The sequence below is a fragment of the Theropithecus gelada genome, chromosome 11, assembly GCF_003255815.1.
Source record: "Theropithecus gelada isolate Dixy chromosome 11, Tgel_1.0, whole genome shotgun sequence".
Classification (NCBI taxonomy): Eukaryota; Metazoa; Chordata; class Mammalia; order Primates; family Cercopithecidae; genus Theropithecus; species Theropithecus gelada.
The window spans coordinates 8,784,538-8,808,438 of record NC_037679.1 but is presented as its reverse complement, the minus strand read 5'-3'; the positions used below and the strand labels follow the sequence as shown (position 1 = coordinate 8,808,438).

The 23,901-nt window shown below is 47.5% G+C and overlaps 1 protein-coding gene, 1 non-coding gene and 1 pseudogene across 4 annotated transcripts; 1 reads left to right on the top strand and 2 right to left on the bottom strand.

The window, feature by feature from the left end:
* Window positions 1–605: 605 nt before the first annotated feature.
* FAM186B (family with sequence similarity 186 member B) lies at window positions 606–23,901 on the top strand. Of its 3 annotated transcripts, XM_025402176.1 has the most exons (8): window positions 606–879; window positions 1,714–1,939; window positions 2,876–3,058; window positions 5,105–6,773; window positions 7,293–7,485; window positions 18,627–18,796; window positions 19,496–19,686; window positions 23,667–23,891. In XM_025402176.1, exons 1-7 carry the CDS (start codon window positions 784–786, stop codon window positions 19,641–19,643), a joined length of 2,685 nt encoding a protein of 894 aa, XP_025257961.1. In that variant the 5' UTR covers window positions 606–783; the 3' UTR covers window positions 19,644–19,686; window positions 23,667–23,891. The 3 variants fall into 3 exon arrangements, with proteins under 3 accessions (XP_025257961.1, XP_025257959.1, XP_025257958.1); XM_025402174.1 differs by lacking the exon at window positions 23,667–23,891 and having other exon boundaries at window positions 19,496–19,743; XM_025402173.1 differs by lacking the exon at window positions 19,496–19,686 and having other exon boundaries at window positions 637–1,059; window positions 23,667–23,901.
* Window positions 10,579–18,155, bottom strand: LOC112634163 (annotated as a pseudogene).
* On the bottom strand, window positions 13,672–13,781 carry LOC112635637. The gene has a single exon (XR_003121981.1). It is a non-coding gene; the product is annotated as a U6 spliceosomal RNA (small nuclear RNA).

The following is a 23,901-nucleotide window of genomic DNA, read 5'->3' as shown; positions in this document are numbered from 1 at the left end:
GAAACCCTGTCTCTACTAAAAAATACAAAAAACTAGCCGGGCGAGGTGGCGGGCACCTGTGGTCCTAGCGACTCCAGAGGCTGAGGCAGGAGAATGGCATAAACCCGGGAGGCGGAGCTTGCAGTGAGCTGAGATCCAGCCACTGCACTCCAGCCTGGGCAACAGAGCCAGACTCAGTCTCAAAAAAAAAAAAAAAAAGCAACAAGTTGGCTGGGCGCAGTGGCTCACACCTGTAATCCCAGCACTTTGGGAGGCCAAGGTGGGTGGATCACGAGGTCAGGAGATCGAGATCATCCTGGCTAACACAGTGAAACCCTGTGTCTACTAAAAAGACAAAAAAAAATTAGCTGGTTTTGGTGGCGTGCACCCATAATCCCAGCTACTCAGGAGGCTGAGGCAGGAGAATCACTTGAACCCAGGAAGTAGAGGTTGCAGTGAGCCGAGTTCACACCGCTGCACTCCAGCCTGGGCTACAGAGGGAAGGGAGACTCCGTTTCAAAAAAAAAAAAAAACAAGTCAAGTAAATATATGTTAGGTAATAGACAAAAAGCTCAATAGTGGGGAGTCTAATCTCCTAATTCTTCTAATCAAACTGATGATGTCACTGGGGAAAAGAGGATCGGTTGGAACCTGGCATTTGGCAGTTACCAGAGGAGTTGTGCCTGGGCAGAGGGTACCCAGGAGACACCCTGGTGCCCTTAACCTCCAAAGCAGGCAACATTGTGTGTCCAGGTCTGTGGACCAGAGACACAGGATGTTTTGTGACTGACAGAGTGATCCAAAATGGAGAAGGATGACCCTCCACAGTTGGTGACTCCCACATCAGTGAAAGCCATCATCTTGAGGATTGAGGCTGCCCAGCTAACTCGGGCTCAAGAGGTAGCCCCTGAGATGAAGGAATCACCCTTATATTGGGATCTGATGTGGAGGTTGGGGACTGATCCCAGGTTTGAGCGAGATTCAAGCTCTGGGTCCTCAGAGGTCCTGGGATATTCAGCAACCCAGGTCTGCAGACAGATTAGTATAAATTATCTCTCTCCTAAACTTGGCCTCTACAGGGTGAGCTGAAAGCAACCACCTGCCTGAGGCAGGGCTGGGGCCGGGAGGGGGGCAGGAAGCTTGAGGATAGCCCTGAGGCACATTGTGGTACATCCTACAGGGCAGGAGAAAGGACCCAGAATCTGTTATTGGTAACCCTCCAGAATCCCCCAAGCTGAGCCCAGGAAGTTCATGGGGGTTGGGGAAATGGCCAAAGGCTCAAATCACCCTATACACGAGGCTTTAGTACATTTTTTACTTGAGCCTCTGATCCTAGAGCTTCCTGGGGCCTCATGTTTCCAAGCTTCTGTTGCCTGTGGATCCTTGTAAGGAAAGACATCCAGAAACCCCCAGCAACCTCTGAAATTCTAAAGAAATGTTTGCTGTGGGGTTTTGGTACTCTATCCTTTCTTGACCTTCTTAATAATCACAATGATAATAAAAGCTAACACTTTTGTGTGATGTGCCAGGTACTATTAAAAGCACTTTAAAATATTTAATTCATTTAATCCTTACAGAAACCCTGTGACATAAGTACTATAATGATTCCCACTTTAAATATAAGAAAACTGAGACCCAAAGAGGCTAAGCGACTTGCCCAAGGTCACGCTGCTAGCATGTGGCTTCTGGCTGAAGTCCACAGCCCTAACACGGCAATCTGCTGCTTCTCTATAGGATATTTCTACCCAGCTCTTAGACATTTTGGACAATGTCAATTGTGTCATCAACCGCTTCCAGGAAGAATTAGGATATGATTTAAAAGAAAACGCCAAATCTCACCAGACAGATCCAAAGGGCAAGAAGAGATTCATCTTGCTGGACAAAATTGCCTCCTTCTCCAAAGATGCTAAGATGAAGGAGAAGCACCTGTATGACATTCTCCGGTGGCTAGGTGACTGGGGTGAGTTTGCGGGCTGGGCACCGTGCCTCCTCTGGCGAGCACAGGGACAGCACAGGACACATCCCCTTCTCCAGTGAAGCATTCCACCACTCCTGTCACAGCACATCACCTCCGTGCTCCTAAGGGGCAGACACAGAAGTGTCCAAACATCACAGATCACGACATTAGCTGAATATATGATGAAGCCTAAGTCACGGGTCCATTATGACATCTCATTTTTTGAGCAGGATAGAAACTAAATTCAAACCCACATTAGCTATTTTATAGAGCACCCCTGGGTGATATTCAAAGCACTGAATGACCTTTACTGCATGAGCCCTGATGCCAGCTGTGTGAGCAACTAGTACAGCCATTTGGGTGTGGGTCAGCTGCATTAAACCCTAAAGCTAGGTGCTACCCCCCACTCAGCTCAGAGTCATCTCATCACAGGACCTGTGTGCTGTGTGCTGGATGCTCCAGTGTTGGAAGAAGATGGTATCAGGATGTGCCCTGCCACCCGCTTACTACCCCATGCTTGGAAGCTCTCAGTTCAGTGGTCCCTCAGCTTCCTTCAAGACTGAGAGAGCAGTTAACTCTGCTTAATTAATTCAGTTGTCCAGATGTTGGACCAGGCAATGGGCATACAGCAACAACAAGTCAGATACCTCCCTGCTGTACAGACAACAATACTATTTAATGTCCATTGTGAATTTCTACACGGCAGGCCTCATGTTAATTGTTCTACATCTTTTATCTCATTTAATCTTCACCCAGTTCTTTTATAGGGAAGGAAACTGAGGCTCAGAGGGATAAGCAACTTGTCCAACATCACATAGCTAGTAAGAGGTAAAATCAATGTGACTTCACAGCCACTGTAACCCCTGTTCTATAGGGCTAGGTCTGTGTCCCCCTGGAGGACAGACTGCTCTCAGCCTGCACCTCCCATCCCTTCTCCAGGTGACACTCTGACCTATGAGATCGGGGCCAGGAAGAGTGAAGAGGAAGAAGCAGCCCTGGACGAATGGATTGAAGTGACGGAGAAAATGTTACCACTCTCCCTCATTGCCACCAAAAAAGGCATTGAGTCACTCACTGCCCTTTGCTCCACTCTCATTGAAGGACAAAAGAAAAGGTCACAAGGTAGGTTCTAGGAGCACCTGGCCAGGGAGCTAGGTGAGGATGGGGTGGATGCCATGGCAGGGGAAGAAGTCAGAGGCTGGGCCTGGGGTCTTTCTGATTCTCCTCCATCACAGAAGCTTGATTTGAGATGGATGGGCAGTGGTGAGGAGCTGGGGGTTGAGCCCAGGTCGAGCACTGAGCAGCTCTGAGCTGTCCTTCAGTGCTAAGGGAAGTGTGATGTGCAGACAGGTCTCTGGCGTGCTTACTGGAGCTGAGGCCTTATGTAGGTTCTTAGGAACAAAGCTGGGAGGCCAGGAGGGCTAGAGTTAGCAACTAGAGGCTGCGGATCATCCTCTCCTCACTCCAAACCCAGCAACAGAGCCAGGAAGGTTGGGGAGGCTCAGCCGGAGGCTGCTGCAGAGGTGGTCCATCAGCAAATAGCTGAACCTTGGCTTTTTACTCCCATCAACATTAGGGGAACCTGAGATTATCGAACTCTTACATTTTGTAGATGAGAACACTGAAGCTCAGAGAAGAGAAGGGAACACAAGGAAAGCCTGTGGCCCCACACACAGGTTTTCTGGCTTCTTAATCTCACTCTAGAGTTTGAATTGCATCTCTGTCATTTCTGGTTGTATCACTTTGGGCAAGGACTTCATCTCTCTGAGCCTCAGTTTCCTCACATATAAACAGAGGAGGGTACTGCCTAGCTCCAGGTTTGTGGGGAGGCTTCCACACAGTGTGAGGTGTCTGACACCACGCTTGGAACATGCTCAGGGCTTAATTAACAATACTTAACCATCAACATTTACCATTGTTCTTCATGGCCAGCCTCATTATCAATCAAGTAAGGTCAGCAGGAGGGAGAAGGCAGGGAAAAGTGGATAAGGAAACAATCTGTTCTCCAATCTGTACCATACTCTGTCTTCAAATACACTTATTGTATACTTAGACCCTTGCTAGATTATAAACTTATGAATGGTAAAGACTGCATCTTTATTTCTTTTTAGGGATGATTTATTGAGCACTTATAACTAGGTACCTGTTACTGCACCTGGCACTAAACATGCATGATCTAAGTCCTATGACATAGATTCTATGATTATCCCCATTTTGCACATTGGGAAACTGAGACACTGAGAAGTTAAGAAAATTGCCCAAGGCAAATCGGAAAGATAGGATTCAAACCCAAGTTATCTTATTGCAGAATCTAAGCTCTGGACCACTAGGCCACATGGCCTCTCTGACAATACTAGCTAGATGCTAGCCCAATTTCAGTATCCCTTAATTTTTATATTTCCTCTACCCCTCATCTGAAGTTAGCATTGTTTTTTCCACCAGTGGTGTTTATTAAATAGGCCGATGAATGGATGCTCCAAGATAATCACTCCACCAGCTCTATACATAGTAGGTCCAAGGGGGTACAATGACCACCGTGACCCAGCCTTTGAGAAATTGAGATCTGCTAATGACAGGCACAATCTGTGTGTAGTGCATTTTCCTGGGGAGAGAGGGTCTGCTGCTTTCCTTAGAGTATCAAAGGGATCCCCCAAATGGAAAAAGACATTAGTTATTTAAAAAAAAAAACATGTGAACAGTTGGAGGACCATGTGATAAATTCTCCACAAGCACAGTCCAGTGCTAACGGGAAAGGGAAACCAGGCTTCCTAAATGGGTGTAAGGGGTTTGGGTAGCTGATAATAGGAGGCAAACACACATACTGAGGCTGGGAAGTGGCATGATTAGAAAAATAACTCTACCCCAGGAGAACATGGAAGACCAGGAGGATGCTGCAGTGAGCTGTGCTGCCTTGCCTACGTCAGGCCCCTCTGGGCTCTGCAGGTGCTGTGGAGCTGGCAGACCCTGAGGCTGGGCTCTGGGCAAGCTCTGCACCCAGCAGAGGTCTGCCCTGTCAGCACCATCCCTGGTCCCACATACAGCCCCAGCTCCATACTCTTGCCAAATCCCTAAGGGGGTTGCCATTTTGGCCCTGCAGGGTTTGGAGAATCAATGCAATCCTTGGGACCCATGAAAGATCGTTGACTTTTTTCTCTCCACTTCTCCCAGTGTCCAAACGCACCTTCTGGCAGGGCTGGCAGGGAAGAAGCCCACAGACATCTCCATCCCATCCTCAGCCACTGAGCCCAGAACAGATGCTCCAGGACCAGCATACCATGAACACGAAGGCCTCAGAGGTGATGTCCATGCTGCAGGAGCTCCTGGACTCTACCATGTTCAGCAAGGGGGAGGTCAGGGCCATCAGGTACATGGCCACTGTGGTGGAGAACCTCAACAAGGCCTTGATCCTCCAACACAAGGAGAACAGGAGCCTGGAGACCAAATACAGGTACCTGCAAATGCAGGCGACCGAAGAGCTCAGCAGCCAGAGGCTGCACTTCCAGCAGTTCGTGCAGGTCCTTGAGAGCAGGAAGGATGCTCTGCTGAAGCAGGTAGAGATCTTAGGGGGACAGTACCATGACCTTCTCCTGACGAAGCAGGCCTTGGAGTTCCAGCTGAAGAAGGCTCAGGCTGCTACAGGTCAGGCAGAAGACCCGGCTGAGGTTTCTTTTGACTCCCCGGGTCCCTCTGAGAGAGAGACCCTTGCAAGGAAAGAAACAGTCACGGAGGAAAGCCAACAGGAACCCATGAAGAAGGAACAGTTGTTCTCGCCACTTCCCCCAGGTACCATGGCCATGGTGTGGGACAGTGGTGCTACAGCTGCAGGGCACCAGCCACTTTCCACCATGACTGTGCACTCGAGGGTCGCAGATGTGTTCAGCAGCAAGGACACCAAGAGCCTTGAGCCTGTGCTTCTACCCTCAGTAGATCGCAGGTTTCCTAAGAAATGGGAAAGACCCGTGGCAGAAAGCTCAGGCCACAAAGACGAAGACCAGGAGGACTACTTCCAGGAAAAGGGAGGACTCCAAATTAAGTTCCACTGTAGCAAACAGCTGTCTCTAGAGAGCTCCAGGCAGGTGACCTCTGAGAGCCAAGAGAAGCCCTGGGAGAAGGGATTCGGCTGGGAGACACGGAGGCAGCTGTGGCTGGAGGAGGAGGAGATGTGGCAGCAGCGGCAGAAGAAGTGGGCCCTGCTGGAGCAGGAGCACCAGGAGAAGCTGCGGCAGTGGAAGCTGGAAGACCTGGCCAGGGAGCAGCAGCAGAGATGGGTCCAGCTAGAAAAGGAGCAGGAGAGCCTAGGGAGAGAGCCGGAGCAGCTAGGGGAGGACGTGGAGAGGAGGATTTTCACACCCGCCAGTCGATGGAGGGACTTAGAGAAGGCAGAGCTATCGTTAGTGCCTGCCCCAAGCCGGACCCAATCTGCTCACCAAAGCAGGAGGCCACACTTGCCCATGTCTCCTAGTACCCAGCAGCCTGCCCTGGGAAAGCAGAGACCTATGAGTTCAGTGGAGTTTACCTACAGACCACGGACCCGCCGAGTTCCCACAAAGCCCAAGAAATCTGCCTCCTTTCCTGTCACTGGGACATCCATTCGAAGGCTGACTCAGCCCTCTTTGCAGATATCACCTGCTACTCTTAAGGAGAAGGTGTACCACATGGACATGGAGGCCCAGAGGAAGAACCTGAAGCTCCTGAGTGAGGAGTCTGAGTTGAGGCTGCCCCACTACCTGCGCAGCAAAGCACTGGAGCTCACCACCACCACCATGGAGCTGGGCGCGCTCAGGCTGCAGTACCTGTGCCATAAGTACATCTTCTATAGACGCCTCCAGAGCCTCCGGTAGGTCCTCCCTGGAACCCACCTGGCACCCACCTGCTGCTATATGTGGGCAGAGCCTAAACCCAGTGGGAGAGAAGGAACACAGGGCAAGGGGCGATGGGGAGAGCCACCCCAGGCCTGGACAGGGTCTCCTGAGTGGGATCCAGGAAAGCAAGTCTGGCCTGGGGCCTTGGGCAACCCCTGAAGGTGTGGGAAGAAGGGCACTGACCACTGCTCTCCCTGTAGTGGGCTTTTCCTCTAAGCCACTTCCTTCTCTCTTCCTCTCTTCCCATGGCCCTGTCCGTAATCCACCTAATGTGCTCCTGTCTTTCCTTTCTCTTTCTGTTTCATCCCAGCCCCGAGGCTCCTCACCTGATACCACCTCCCACTTTTCTCTGCCCCATTTTCCCCAGCTCTTACCAGCCTCCACTTCTCTTTTTGCTCTAAGGAATTAAAGAAAACAAAGTCATCTCTGGTTAACAGACTTGGGGGATAGAGGAGGCCTCTCCACACCCTAAATCGCTTCTCCTCTCTTCCCAGGCAAGAAGCAATCAACCACGTACAAATCATGAAAGAAACGGAGGCTTCCTACAAGGCCCAGAACCTCTACATCTTCCTGGAAAACATTGACCACCTGCAGAGCCTCAGGCTGCAGGCCTGGACGGACAAGCAGAAGAGACTGGAGGAGAAGCGCCGAGAGTGCCTGAGCAGCATGGTGACCATGTTCCCCAAGGTGGGCCTCCCACCCCCACCTCCCGCTCTGCCTCCTGGGGTCAGCACAGTCAGTCGGCTTGGGGCCCCGAAATGAACCTGTGGGGATGTGGCTGCGACTGCGGGACCAGGGGCAGAAGGGAAAAGAGAAGGCAGGATAAGGCCTCTGCACCAGTGAGAGGTGAAGGCAGGCGGTGGCCTGAGCATGGGGGAGGGCGGCTTTCCAATCTGTTTCTGGGGAGAGCAACCCAGAGAGAGAGAGAGAGAGACATCTCTTCAAAAAGAGCTGTGGAAGAGAAGATTTCTTCCGGAAAAGAAGGGCAGCTGGATCTTGCAGTCCTGGCTCTGGGCTGTGATTCTCCCTCCCCTGTGGTTCTCCATGCCCTGCTCCTGTCAATCTGGTGGCTCTCCAGGCTTGGTGCACAGCCATCATCTTCACTGTCTTGCAGGGACTCACTTTGCTTCTCCCTGAATCAGCTCCTTGGCTTTCCAGATTCCAGGTCTCTTCTTCCTTGGTTCACTTCCTTGTTTTAGTAGAGTCCCTCCTCCACTCACTTTCTGACAATGGTTGCATGGTTAAGTCATTGAGACCCTGGTTGTCTGAAAATGTCTTTACTTAATATCTGTCCTCACTCTTAATTGACTGTTTGCCTGGATGTGGAAATCTAGCTTAGAATCCATTTTCCCTCATAATCCCTCAAAATGTGTTTGTTTGTTTATTTGTTTGTTTGTTTTGAGACGGCATCTCACTCTTTTGCTCAGGCTGGAGTGCGGTGGCGCAATCTCAGATCACTGCAACCTCCACCTCCCAGGTTCAAGCGATTCTCCTGACTCAGTCTCCCACATAGCTGGGATTACAGGCACCCACCAGCACACCTGGATAATTTTTGCATTTCTAATACAGACAGGGTTTCACCATGTTGGCCAGGCTGGTTTTGAACACCTGACGTCAAGTGATCCACCTGCTTTGGCCTCCCAAAATGCTGGGATTATAGGCATGAGCCACTGCACCCGGCCACAATTTTTATTATTTATACATTTATTTATTTAAAATAAGTTTTACTGTATATATTTAAGGTTTACAACATGACATTATTAAGATACATATATAGCAGAATGGTTACCATAGTGAAACAAATTAACATATCCATCATCTCACATGGTTGCCATTTTTATCTCTCCTCTGGCAAGGGCAGTAGTAATCTACCCATTTGGCAAAAATCCTGACTACAATACACTATTAACTATAATCCAACACATAGAGCTTTCAGTTTTTTAATCCTATGCATTTGCTACTGTGTATCCTTTGGTCTATGTCACCCCATTTCCTCCCATCCCCACTCCAATTCTGGTAACCAGTTTTATTTTCTGTCTCCTCAATTCGGCCTTTTGGTTTTTTTTAGATTTCACATACAAGTGAGATCATGTGATATTTTTCCTTCTATGCATGGCATACTTCACTTAGCATAATGTCCTCTGGGGCCAACCATACTGTGGCAAATGGCAGGATCTCCTCCTTTTTTAAGGCTGAATAATATTCCACTGTATATACAGTTATGCATCACTTAATGATGGGGTTGTGTTATGGGAAATGTGTTGTTAGGCAATTTTTTGTTGTGTGAACATCATAGGGTATACTTCCACAAACCTAGATGGGATAACCTGCTACACACCTAGACGATATGGCGTAGCCTATTGCTGCTAGGCTACAAACCTGTGCAGCATGTGACTATTCTGAATTATAATTATAATTCTGACTATTCTGTAGGCAGTCAGAACACATGGTGAATATTTGTGTATCTAAACATAGAAAAGGTACAGTAAAGATATGGTATTATAATCTTATGAGACCATGGTCGTATATGTGGTCCATCATTTACTGAAATATTGTTATGCAGCACATCACTGTATATACCAGAATTTCTTTCATTTGTCCACTGATGGGCACCTTGGTTGTTTCCATATCTTGGCTACTGTGAGTAATACTGCAATGGACATGGGAGTCTAGATATCTCTTCAAGGTGGCGATTCTGTTCCTTTGGGTATATACCCAGAAGAGAATCCCTGGGTCATAGTAATTTCATTTTTAATTGTTTTAGGAGCCTCCATACTGTTTTCTACAATGGCTGTACTAATCTACCTTCCTATGAATAGTGTACAGGATTCCCTTTTCTTCACACCCTTGCCATGACCTTATTATCTCCTGTCTTTTTGATAATAGCCCTTCTAGCAGGTGTGGGGTGATAGCTCATTGTGGTTTTGATTTGCATTTCCCTGATGATGAATGATGTTGAGCACCTTTTCATATACTTGTTGGCCATTTTTGTGGCCTTTTTTTTTTTTTTTTTTTTGAGACAGAGTCTTGCTCAGTCGCCCAGGCTGGAGTGCAATGGCGTGATCTTGACTCACTGCAAGCTCCGCCTCCCGGGTTCACGCCATTCTCCTGCCTCAGCCTCCCGAGTAGCTGGGACTACAGGTGCCCACCACCACGCCTGGCTAATTTTTTCTATTTTTTAGTAGAGATGGGGTTTCACCATGTTAGCCAGGATGGTTTCTATCTCCTGACCTCGTGGTCCGCCCGCCTCAGCCTCCCAAGGTGCTGGGATTACAGGAGTGAGCCACCACACCCGGCCGTCTTTTTTTTTTTTTTTTTTTTAAAGACAGCAAGTGTATTAGAGCAACAGTGTGCAACAGAATGCCTGCTCCATAGACAGAGCAGGGCTGTCCCATAGGCAGAGTGGCCCAGAGTACCCCATGTCTTTTTTGGATAAATGTCAATTGAGGTCCTTTGCCCCTGCTTTTTTTTTTTTTTTTTTTTGAGACGGGGTCTCACTATTTTGCCCAGGTGGGTCTTGAACTCCTGCTCTGCCTATTTTATTATTTTTAGTTTGCTAAATGCCCTGTTTATTCTGCAAACAAGGCTTAGAAATGTGCAGACACAAGTTGTAGGTTGAGAAATCTCTGTGTAGTTGTGACTTCATGACTATACTTCGGTAAAAGCAGTTATGACGGTGGCTTCTGAACATATTAACCTACCATTGTTTTGTCCAGAGCGAACAGTGAAAATGGATTCCTAATGGCCTATTTCTCTAAGTGATCATCACATTTCGCTGCTCTAGTCTTTAAGAACGAGTGGAGCCTTCACTTAAGCTGCCATCTCCTTGCCACTCAGGGCTTCAACAATTGTAAGCACAAACTCAAAGCTGGTCCCAGGCCCTCGGCTTGTAAGAATTTCAGGCTGTCCTTTTCCACACGATTCTCAGAGTAGGGGTAGTGACCTCCATTCATCATTTTGTCCTTAGCAAGCGGGAGTGTTGTAACTTTACTTCCAAAACTTATTTCATGAGCCATCAGAGCAGTAGGACCTGTACAGATGGCGGCTATAAGGTACTTCTGGTTTTCCTGTTCCTTTAGTATCTCCTTCACAGCAGCAGACTCAAATTCTGTGCACCCAGATTACCTCCTAGTAGAACCACTATGTCATATGGTCCCCCTTTTTTTGCATCTTCAAGACTGGTATCAGGGCAAATGACAACATCATGGCTACACTGTACTGGGTCTTTTCCAGCCAGACCCGCAATGGTGACCTTAATCCCAGCTCGCCTCATGACATCTACAGGATGACCGTCTCCATTTCCTCTGCTTCTTCAGCCAAAAACTCAAAATAATAATGATTTAAAAATCAGGAGCCGGGCGCGGTGGCTCACGCCTGTAATCCCAGCACTTTGGGAGGCCGAGGAGGGCGAATCATGAGGTCAGGAGATCAAGACCAGCCTGGCTAACACGGTGAAACCCCGTCTCTATTAAAAATACAAAAAAATTAGCCGGGCGTGGTGGCAAGTGTCTGTAGTCCCAGCTACTCCGGAGGCTGAGGCAGGAGAGTGGTGTGAACCCAGGAGGCGGAGCTTGCAGTGAGCCGAGATCATGCCACTGCACTCCAGCCTGGGTGACAGAGCGAGACTCCATCTCAAAAAAAAAAATAAAATAAAAATAAATCAGGTTATGTTTTCATGTATTGAGTTGTAGAACTATTTTATACTAAGACTTTAATTTATACAATGTGAATTTTCCTAACAATAATGTGAGCATATTTTCATGTGCTTATTTGTCATCCATTTATCTCCTTTGGTAAAGCGTATTATTGGGTTGTAAAGTTCATCCTATATTTGATACCTATATCAAATATTTGCATACCTATATCTGGTGTGCAAGTTCTACACCAGATCTGTATTTCATGGATATTATCTTTCAGTCTGCGGCATTCCTTTTTTTTTTTTTTTTTTGAGACAGTCTTGCTGTGTTGCCCAGGCTGGAGTGCAGTGGTGCCATCTTGGCTCACTGCAACCTCCACCTCCCGGGTTCAGGCAATTCTCGTGCCACACCCTCCTGAGTAGCTGGGATTACAGGCACCCGCCACCATGCCTGGCTACTTTTTGTATTTTTAGTAGAGACAGGGTTTCGCCATGTTGGCCAGGCTGGTGTCTAACTCCTGACCTCAAGTGATCTGCCTGCCTTGGCCTCCCAAAGTGCTTGGGAGTCTTGCTCTGTCGCCCAGGCTGGAATGCAGTGGCGTGATCTTAGCTCACTGAAACGTCCGCCTCCTGGGTTCAAGTGATTCTCTTGCCTCAGCCTCCCAAGTAGCTGGGATTACAGGCATGTGCCACCACACACGGCTAATTTTTGTATTTTTAGTAGAGATGGGGTTTCACCATGTTGGCCAGGCTGGTCTCGAACTCCTGATCTCTGGTGATCTGCCCGCCTTGGCCTCCCAAAATGCTGGGATTACAGGTGTAAGCCACCACACCTGGCCTATGTAAGATATTTTGAGAGCAAGAGAGACCAACCACATTCACATAACTTTTATTACAGTATATTGTTAACATTGTTCTATTTTGTTATTAATCTCTTACTCTGCCTAATTTAAATATTAAACTTTATCATAGTTAAGCATATATAGGAAAAAACGTGTATAAAGGGTTTGGTACTGAGGTTTCAGGCATCCACCAGGGTTCTTGAAATGCATCCCCCGAGGATAAGGGGGAACTACTGTATGCAAAACCCAAAGCTATACAACAATGAGAAACATTAAAAGGGAAATTCAGGTGTAAGTGAAGACATTCCTCTGAATTCCCAGGTTTCTCTGAGCATCAAAACCCACCAATCTTTCAGTCCTTTTCTTGAATATTATTCTGTATCCACATTCTCTGCATCTGATTGGATCCCTGGATTTTATTTCATTTTCTGCATGACATTCTCCACAGATATATATCATTAGCTGCTGCTTTGGGGGTTGAATGTCCTGGATGTCATTGTGAGCTCCTTTTTACTCTGAGTGTCTTTCTAGTTTTCGTCCAAGTACCCACCACAAACTCCACAACCCACCAATTTCCTACCTACCCAGCAATGAGAAATGGCATCTTAATAATATTTATTCTTTCAATTCATGAGCATGCTGTATCTCTCCAGTTACATCTATTTATTTCAGTTTCATAGGTTTATTATTCAAATATTCTGAAGCTCTGTAACTAGGTGCATACACATTTAAGATTGTTTATGTACTCTTGAAAATTTGACCTTTACTATTTATTTTAATAGAGATGAGGTCTCACTATGTTGCCCAGGCTGGTCTCCAAATCTTGCCCTCAAGCGATCCTGCCACCTTGACCTCCCAAAGTGTTGGGGTTACAGCATGAATCACCCTACCTGGCCCAAAATTTGGACTTTTATCCTTATGAAATGGCCCTCTTTGTTTCTTTTCTTTTCTTTTCTTTTCTTTTTTTTTTTTGAGATGTAGTCTCGCTCTGTCACCCAGGCAATGCAGTGGCGCCATCTTGGTTGGCTCACTGCAAATTCCACCTCTCAGGTTCAAGGGATTCTTGTGCCTCAGCCTCCCGAGTAGCTGGGATTACAGGCGCCTGCCACCACACCTGGCTGATTTTTATATTTTTAGTAGAGATGGGGTTCGCCATGTTGGCCAGGCTGGTCTCCAATTCTCGACCTCAGGGGATCCACCCACCTGGGCCTCCCAAAGTGCTGGGATTACAGGCATGAGCCACCCACACCCAGCCCTTTGTTTCTAATTATATTCCTTGCTCGTCAGTGTACAACAATATTGATATAGTCACTGCAGCTTCTTAAATACTTTTTACTATTTGCATGGTATACCTTCTTCCACTCTTTCACTGTTAACCTATGTCTATATATTATTTATTTATTGGAACGCTTCATGAATTTGTGTGTCATCCTCGTACCAAGGCCATGCTAGTAGTCTTCTCTGTATTATTCTAATTTTAGTATATGTGCTACCGAAGTGAGCACCATGTCTCTATATTTAAATTGGGTTTTTAATTGATATTTTATAGTTGGGTCTTGCTTTTTTATGCAATCTGTCAATCTTTGCCTTTTATTTGGTGGTTTTAGGCTATTTATATTTGATGTGATTATCAACACAGTTGGGTTTAAATATATAATTTGCTCTTCATTTCTATTTGTCTCATCTGTCCTTTGGTTTTTTTTCCCTCTTTTCCTGCCTTCTTGTGGAGTAATTGAGCTTTTCAAGTAAATTCATCTTATCTCCACTCCTGACATATTACATATTAGCCATACCTCTGTTTTGTTATTTTTGTTATTTGTTATTTTTATTTTTTGAGACAGAGTCTCACTCTCTCTCCCAGGCTGGAGTGCAGTGGTGTGATCTCGGCTCACCGTAACTCTGCCTCCTGGATTCAAGCGATTCTCATGCCTCAGTCTCCTGAGTAGCTGGAATTACAGGTGCCTGCCACAGTGCCCAGCTAATTTTTTTTGTATTTTTAGTAGACACAGGGTTTTGCCATGTTGGCCAGGCTGGTCTCGAACTCCTGGCCTCATGTGATCCACCCACCTCAGCCTCCTAAGGTGCTGGGATTACAGGCGTGAGCCACCATGCCCAGCCTGTCTTGTTATTTTGTTTTTATTATTATTATTTTTTTGAAACAGAGTCTCACTCTGTTGCCCAGGCTAGAGTGCAGTGGCATGATCTCAGCTCACTGCAACCTCCGCCTTCCAGGTTCAAGCGATTCTCCTGCCTCAGCCTCCTGAGTATCGGAAATTACAGGTGCGCACCACCACACCTGGCTAATTTTTGTATTATTAGTAGAGACTGGATTTCACCATGTTGATCAGGCTGGCCTTGAACTCCTGACCATGTGATCTGCCCACCTCGGCCTCCCAAAGTGCTGGGATTACAGGCGTGAGCCACTGTGCTCTAGGGTTTACAATATAAATCTTTAACTTATCATAGTCTACTTTCAAATAATATTATTTCATGTGTAAGAACCTTACAACAGTATACATCTATTTCTTCCCTCCTGGCCTTTGTCCTACTGTTGTCATACATTTTGCCCCTATGTAACTTAGAAATTCCCTAATATAGTTGGCCCTCTGTATCTATGGGTTCTGCATCTGTGGATTCAACCAACCACAGATGAAAAAGATTTGGAGAAAAAAATGGATGGATGTGTCTGTGCTGAACACGAACAGACTTTTTTTTCTTGTTATTCCCTAAACAGTCTAAAGATAGCATTTATATTGTATTAGGTATTATAAGTAATCTGGAGATAATTTAATATATACAGGAGGATGTGGGTGGGTGAAATGCAAACACTGCACCATTTCATATAAGTATGTGAGCATCCACAGATTTTGGTGCCTGTGAGGAGTCCTGGAGCCAATACTCCATGGATAGCAAGGGACAACAGTACATTGTTATTACTTTTCCCTTAAGCAAAGGGAAAAGAATAATCTATTTACCCCCACACTTACCACTTCCAGTGCTCTTTACTCTTTTGTGTAGATCCAAATGTATTTTGAGTATCATTTTCCTTCTGCCTCAAGGATTCCTTTAACATTTCTCACACTGCTCATCTGCTGGTGATGAATCCTCTCAGCTTTGGTGTCTGAAAAGGTTTATTCAGTTTTCAGTTTTGAAAGATGTTTTTGCTGGATGTAGAATTCCAGTTGGGCAGTTTTTTCTTTCAGTATTTTACAGATGTGAACACAAACTCTTCCCAGGGATATATGAACTCTGAGGATGGTTTTGTCTGTTCTTGCCCAGTGATTCTTCCCCTAGCCTTGGTAGTTTCCTCGCAGGCGTGCACAGAGACTTAATGGGACGACTCTGCAGAGCTTTGGAGATTTCTTGCCGTGTGGTTTCCTCCTCTCTAGTACTCTAGTTTTCAAATTCTAGTCACCTTGGCTTCCCTGATCCCCAAACGCTGTCTCCTCATCTCAGCAAGGCTGCTGGCCTCTGTTTGGGTTCCCTGCCCTGTGCTGGGGCCTGGACATTGTCTCATTTGTTTCATTCCTTTTGGGGATCATTGACCTGCAATGCCTGTTGTCTGAATGGGTATATATCATTTTTTCATATATTTTGTTTGGCCTACTAGTTGTTTACAGGAGAATAGTAAACTAGTCCTTGTTATTCCTTTATCACTAGTTTATCTCCTCAAATAAAATCCCATACTATTAAGACCCATTTTAAATGTTAAAAGTTCCAAGAATTCCTATATACTTAGTTTTACTTTTTATTTATTCAATTTTTGTACAATTTTGAGTATGTACTTACACTCTTGGGCTCCTGGCAAAAAATCCATTGCCCCTCAGGGGACCATGCCCTATGGGTTAGGAACCATTGGTTTAGGCCAACAGAACCTAAACCATTGGTTTAGGCCAACTAACTCTCTTAATCTCTACACTTGGAGCCTATCCTCATCTTTTCCATGTCCTTGCTGAGACCTCACGTTTTTCCTCTGAAAACTAACACTAGGAGAAACCTTACTCTTTCACCCCCTCCCCACCACCCCACTTTACGTTGGCAGAATTCAATAAAGTAACCATCTAAAATGTATAGACCTGGTTTTAACATTCATACATCAAGTACAACCCAAATAAATCCCAAGATGTTATGTGATCTCGTTATGCCATTGTATCCATTGTATCCCATTCAGAGATATAATGCTCACTCACCCACCAAAAATAATAAAAAAGTAACCCCAATCTTTTTTTTTTTTTGAGACAGAGTCTTGCTCTATCGCCCAGGCTGGAGTGCAGTGGTCTGATCTTGGCTCACTGCAAGCTCCGCCTCCCGGATTCATGCCATTCTCCTGCCTCAGCCTCCCGAGTAGCTGGGACTACAGGCACTCACCACCACGCCCTGCTAATTTTTTTGTATTTTTAGTAGAGATGGGGTTTCACCGGGTTAGCCAGGATGGTTTTGATCTCCTGACCTTGTGATCCACCTGCCTCGGCCTCCCAAAGTGCTGGGATTACAGGCGTGAGCCACCGCGCCCGGCCAACCCCAATCTTTAATTGGGTCACTCATAATCACTAAAGTGGGTCCAGCTTATAATTCACAATAATGAAATTTTCTTTTATTTTTTCCTCTCCTCTCCCATTCTCTCACATCCAGAAAACCTCTTTAAATTCCAACACACTGTCTCTGACACCCAAACTTCCTTTTCTCTTTGTCTAGATAAATGATTACTAATCTATGGGCCATACACCACTGAGGGAAAATGGAACCATGTGTATACCAATAATTGTCTATATACTGAATTACTAAAAAAAGGAAAACTTATATTGGAATCCTTGAAACTTCTGATATTTAAAATAAATCCAAAATAATATAGAATTTAAAAAAAAAAAAAAAAAAAAAGCCCAAAGAGATAATAGCTAAAACTTGGGAATAATGGAATAAAAGACTCCTATATTCTCCTCTTTTGACTTCTTTTTTTTTTTTTTTTTTTTTTTTTTGAGACGGAGTCTTGCTCTGCTGCCAGGCTGGAGTGCAGTGGCGCGATCTTGGCTCACTGCAACCTCCGTTTCCCGGGTTCAAACAATTTTCCTGCCTCAGCCTCCCGAGTAGCTGGGACTACAGACGTGCACCACCACACCCAGCTAATTTTTGTATTTTTAGTAGAGATGGGGTTTCACCATGTTGGCCAGGATGGTCTGAATCTCTTGACCTTGTGATCTGCCTGACTTGGCTTCCCAAAGTGCTGGGATTATAGGGGTAAGCCACCGCGCCCGGCCTTGACTCTTTATTATAGATACATAGATATAGGTACAGATATAGATTTAACTCCTTTGTCTTGTTTTAATTTTTTTTCACTGATGTTTTGCCTGTTTCTAGATTCTCTACAACAGATGTAAAACAGGAACTAACCCAGCAAATTAGAATTCATACCCTTTGGGACTATTAATAATTTTGTCCCCATTATACAAGTATTGAGTTTATATCCATATTCATCTTTCATATGGCAGGAATAGCTCTCTGCACCACCCATGAGTATGGGATCTTTCCCTGCCAGACTCCTTCATTTGCAACACTGGCTTTGGGATGAGCAGCCCTCAGCTCTAGACCTGAGGCTCAGGCTGCCAGGGGCAGAAAAGCAGCAAGTGCCGACGTGGTCCCTAGGGGCAGCTTGGAGGGACTGGAGGATCCCACAGTTGTGAGTCAGAGCCAGCTGGGACCTGCCCCAGGGTTGGGTCAGGAGGTACCACCTGCCCCCGAGTCTTGAGCAGCAGTGGCCTGAGTCTAGGGGAGGCAGCATGCTGAGGCATTGGTATGAGGGCTGGCATCAAGCAGCTAGAAGAGCCTTGGCCATGGAGGTTTCGTATCACCTTATACAAGTCCAGATAATCTCCTAGAGGCATCTTGACTTGCTGTTTGTTTTGGGATTGAGAAGGAAAGGGACATGACAATTCTTTGAGTGGCTGTGAAGGTTCCCCCAGCTTCTCAACCCGTGCCAGGGCTGGGGCTGGACAAAAAGATACCCAGTGCAGTCCAGGCACAACCTGGCCCCCTGCTGTGAACCCTGCCTGGAGCTGCTCTAGTTCCAGCTGCTCTGGTTTTATTTTCTTCCTTGCTGTTTTGCCCATTATCCAGCTTCCTCACAACAAAGGAGAAACAGGAACTGACACAGCAAAAAAGAATTCAAGGAGTTTCCAGCAAAGGTCTGATACCTTGTGGTCCCAGGGTTTCTAACTGAAGGGATTCCCTCTACCTTACTCTCTCCACTCAGCCCTGAGTCCAGCAGGGGCACAGACAGGCAGGCAAAGCCTCCTCCCAACCTAGAGAGGAGATAACTTCCTGTTTCCCTGATGCCTCTCTGCTGGTTCCTCTAGCTCCAGCTGGAGTGGAACGTTCACCTGAACATCCCTGAGGTCACCTCACCAAAGCCGAAGAAATGCAAGTTGCCTGCAGCCTCACCCCGGCACATCCACCCCAGTGGCCCCACCTGTAAGCAGCCCTTTCAGTCCAGGCACCGGGAATGTGCGCCCCTGCAGATGGCCCGGTAGGTGCCAGGAAGCTGAGGGGGCAGCAGCTGTATGGGTGAAGAGGCAGGCAGCAGGAGTGACCAGCCTGGGGAGGTGGGCTGTGAAGTGAGGGCACCAACAGGCCAAGATCACCCTACAAGTTGCAAAGTGCCTGTCTTCTCAGCTGCCCTCCCCAGTGCTGGCCACGGACCCAGAGGTGGGGTGTGTGTCATAGTGTGTGGGCTTCAGGGGCTAGCCTGACCAGTGCATTTCAAACTATGCAACAGAAAGACTCTGAGGACCACACCTGAAAACTTACAACTTTTCTACCCTGAGCATTGATTTGGCATCTGCCATTGGTCTGTCCTGTAAACAAACCTGAACCTCCCTACCATGTGACCTGCAGGCTCTGGAGACACTGTGAACCTCTGGGCAGCTAAAAGGACCCTGGTCCACACCTACCCTTGTATGGCCTAGATCAGGGCTTCTGCCCAGGGCCTGTTCCTTAAAGGACAAGGGCCACCCTGGGAACCTCTTTCAGCAGCTCCTCCGCCAGAGGAGCCCCAGGGAAGTGAGATTCAGACTCAGTGTTGGAGGGGAGACGAGGAGGACAGTGACACACTCGATTTGAGAAAGGAAGGAGACAAAGCCCACTTGGGCCTGGTGGCTCTGGAGAGTCTCTTGCATCTCAATCTCTCTTTGTTGCTTTTCACATTCTCCAAACCCCCCACTCCCAGCCAACAGGGGAAGCAGATGGAGGCCGTCTGGAAGACCGAGGTGGTCTCCTCCAGTTACGCAATAGAAAAAAAGACCCCTGCCAGCCTTCCCTGGGACCAGCTGAGGGGACACCCAGATATTCCCCGGCTGTTGACACTGGACGTGTAGTCCTCCTACCACAAAAGCCTGAACTTCCTGAAGGCCCAGTAAGGTGCGAGGCTGATGGTCAATGTGGATTCTCCCCAATAAATCTTTCTCCAGGCTTTAACAATGACCTCATTTACTATCCCACACCAGACAGAGAGAGGCTAACCTGGTTCCTCTGCTAGGCGGATGTAAGCAGAGTCCCTGTGCCAACAGCACTTCAGTTCTAGTGAAGGGTTTCCTTAGTGTCTCAGAGGCCACCAGGGGGCTTTTCCTTCACACTGGCCTCCTGAGCTGCACATGAATTCTGAAGAGCCCCATCTCACCCTAGCCCTGGGGGTGGTTCTCGGGGGAGCCAGGTGTAGGGAGAGATAGATGAGGGAGCCCCTGGACTGCCTGAGAAACCTGAGCCTTGGGCCTGGGCCTATCTGTCACTTCCTTTCCTTACTACCTTCAAGAACGGTCCCTGGAAAGAACAGCTGGCTGGGGGGACAGAGGCAGGACTCCAGGGGCCAACAAGAGGCTTTTCTGGTTAGAAAAGGTTTAGCTCTCCTTTGCCTCTCTGGGCTTATAGATGTCACTACTGAAGGCTCAAGGCTCTTTTAAGGACCCTGTCTACATGAGCCATCCCATCTGCCTTCTGTGACCCTGGCCCTGCGTCAGTTACAGATCCCCAATCGGGAGAGGCTCCTGATGCCTCCAGTCTAGACCTAACCAGAGCCAAGAGCCAGAAGATGCTGGTGCTGCCCCCATCCGCCAACTAGAGACCTCAGTGAGACAGGGAGGCATAGCGGCATCAAAGAGGGCCAGTCCCTGGCCGCACCTGCGCTCTGAAATGGGCCTGAGAGTCCCAGCATTCCAGTCCACCCAGTGCAGAAACCTGGTTTCCAGTTCCTGGAGGGTTTCCAAGGGGGATGTGCATGTGTGTTGCTGTTGGTTGTTGATTTAGATACAGCAAACAGAATGGAGAATAACCAAAACAACACTGTGATAGAACACTGTAACCCATAAGTCAACTGGGGCCTGGCCTGGCAGAGATTCGGTTAAACTTACCCAAAGCCCTCCCCATCGTGGGGGTCTCTCCTCTCCACATCCCTTCCCTGCCTGTGCTCTGCCCAGCTTCTGAGTCTCAGGCCAGCCCCTTTGTTCTTCCCACACACGGAGATATGTGCACATAAGTATCAGAGGTATGCACCCCACTTGAGCCCATACACTCATGACGTCAGTAACTTGCTGAAAATACAGAGGGACAGTGAGGAACAGGAATCATGTTGAACAGCACTAAGCAGCAGCCTCCTTTCTTCCCTCTTTCCCCGCCTCTCTCTCTGGTAAAACATGCACAATTCAAAAATTCCTTCATGTCTCAAGCAGAGCTGTTCCACCCACACCCAGGCCTCCACTGGGATCCCAGTTTCAGGCTTAAGGCACTTATCAAAATATTGTTCCCAGCAAAGACAGCTTCCCCTTTCTAAGCGAATTTAGATGAAGACAATTTTCTCCCTGCTTTCAACCCTGTACCTGTTTACTGTGTTGATCTCACCACCAGGTACAGAGGCAGATCCTGCTGTGCTGTCTTCTTTATCCACATCCCAGGCTGCCACCACCTCCCTGCGTGTCAGGCTGCTCCTGATGTCTCAGTGTGGGGGCTCCCTGCATTGTCTTGGGGTCCACTATTTTGGCATGAGGATCTGCTGGTCTCTAACAAAAGTTCTCTGTCCCTGCCCAGGCTGCTGCTACCTCAGGGTGGTGGCTGTGCTGCCTCCTTTGGGAGCGCCCTCCTGGACACTGCTCCACTCCCTGAAGTGCACCTTTTCTTGGGCCGCCTGCTCCTGGCCCACCATGAGTCCTCACATCCACCTGTTGCGCAGTGCCAGGTCACTCGCCTCTTTGTGGTCCTGCTGACCTCGCCAGCTCCCCTGGCCATGCTCTCCAGCTCACAGCCCCATATGGGTTCATAACTAGGCCCAACCTCATGCCCCATTCTCCTGGTCTGCCTGGCACTGACAGCCTGTTTGTCTCCATGCCCACTGGGGTGTCCTCTCGGCATGTGAGGGAGGGTTGCTCATCTTCCCTCCATGGTTTGAGATGCTAGAAGACTGCATCCCTCAAAACCCAGCAGCCCCCCTTCTCTGAGATTTTTTTCAGCTTTGTCTTACAAGCATGTCCCCGGGGTTCTCTGTCTGACAGGTGGGAGAGCTGTGTGTGTCTGCAGACCCCAAATGCTTTCTGTAGCTGGAGAATCTTAGCCTTGACTCTTGAGTGCTCTGCCCTCCCCTTGCTCAGGGTCTGTTCCTGCACAGCTAAAAACACACTGGTACAGGTCGGGCATGGTGGCTCACGCCTGTAATCCCAGCACTTTGGGAGGCCGAGGTGGGCGGATCATGACTTTGTGTTGAGCAGTTCTGTGTCCAGGCTGAGTCTGGGCCCAGCTCTGGACTTGGCTCTGGGAAGTGCTCAGGTGCTGGATGGCACTCACATAGCCTGGGCCTTGTCTCAGTTGCTCCCCAACCTGTAACTCTATTAACTCTTACAGTGCCTCAGCGAACCAAAGGAAGGAATGCCAGGAACCTACAAATGAATCCGCTTAGCTTGTTCAAAAAGAGTCAAGCGAGTCACTCCCTGGAACCCAAATAAGCCAGAAGGATCAAGACAGCCCCAGTCTCCACTGCATCCCTTAGCTGGTGATTCTCAACCTTCCGAGGGACGGAAACCCACAGAGAACTTGGTTGAAATGCAGGTTCCCAGCTGGTGCTTTTAAAGAAACCCTCTGGGTGTTGCTGAGTTCTCCTAGAACTTTGAGAAACACTGTTTCCCTCCTGCAGTCCCCAAACTCTACGTTTTTAACAAAATAGAGGTTGGTTTATTTTAAAATTCTGTCTCATTGCTGAAACCCACACCTCCTCAACTCAGTTTTAGAACCCTTTGAGTGTTGTCTGTGTACTTTGGGAGCAAACATGCCGAGATAGCTGTGAGTGGCAGTTGGCACTTAGTAGGTGTCAGTAACTCTTCATTTAATCAAAATATGGACAGATACATCACTGACATGCCAGTGATTTGCATGAAAGCTCAGAAGGTGAGAACAAAAGGAGATACCAAATACAGACCAGAGCCAGGTGTCATAAGGTGGGAGGCAAAGGTGAGCATGTCTCTGAGTGAGGACAAAGGTGGAAGAAATGGAGACATGAGGTTCAAATATAGATGGTGTGGGCTAAGGAGGCCATCTCTGGCAAGCGTCTGTCAGTTCAGTTGAGACACTAATTCGGTTAGTTCAATCAGCTCATGAGCACCTACGCACCCTCCACCTGACACACAGCTACCTGCCTGGTCCCCACTCAGTCTCCCCCGCCCCATCCTTCTCCACTCACCAGCACCCTTGGCCTAGGGACCACACATACAAATAGGAAATTACCCTATCCTCAGAGAACGCATGTCCAGCGGTTCTCTTCCTCAGGAATGGCGCCCATCCTTGCTTCCAGCCTAAGACTGAGACTCCGGAAAGCTGAGCAGGATGTGGGATGTGAACAGCCGGTTCTGTGGATGATGCCAGGAGTAGGATTTGTTTTCTGAATCACAGCTTAAGATATCGCGAGGATGCCTGGTGTGGGAGGAAGGGGAGTGGTATGATGCAGGTCACATGCACAGCACAGCTGGGCCGGCCCTGGGCTGTTTCCAGCCTCTCGGGTCCCAGGCGCTTTCTTTTCTGGAGGCCTCACCCCAATGATACTTAACATCTTAAAATGCCCTCACACTAAATGTATTGCTCTAAATAATTGGAAAGCATTTTTATAACCTTGCTTTAGAAATTAACTTGCTATGAATAAGTTATTTAATGTGTACTTAGCTGTGAGTGACATCTCAGCAATCAGCATGCACAGAGAAGAAATCGAACAAGTTTTATAAATGTAATGAGACTATTTCGAATATTAAATTTGACAGTGAATGAAACTGAAAATATTATGTTTTATAAAGATTTCATACATATTCATACATTCTTTGTTTTTACATTTTGGCACCCATAATATTTTCAAAGGTTTCATGTTTTCACAGGCTCTTGGCACTGTGCTTAAGGGGCCTGGTGGCTGAACTTGCTGTGGTCATGGAGGACTCTGACCTTCTGCATGTCCTCTAGCGAGCTCTCTGGCGAGCACGCAGAGTGTCTGACATTCTTCTCCTGCTTTGGTAACAATTTCATCTTCTTAAAGGCAAAGAAAGCCTGCACGGGTCAAGCTGTGAAGCCAAGAGGGTTGGAAGACAAATATATATGTGTGTGTATCTTTGTGTA

Bases quoted from the DNA above. Each gene is read 5' to 3' on its own strand.
- FAM186B (XM_025402173.1), top strand. From the start codon at position 784: ATGGAGAAGGATGACCCTCCACAGTTGGTGACTCCCACATCAGTGAAA. The intron at 1,060-1,713 runs GTGAGCTGAAAG...GCTTCTCTATAG, and splicing joins CTAAACTTGGCCTCTACAGG to GATATTTCTACCCAGCTCTT. The intron at 1,940-2,875 runs GTGAGTTTGCGG...TCCCTTCTCCAG, and splicing joins CCGGTGGCTAGGTGACTGGG to GTGACACTCTGACCTATGAG.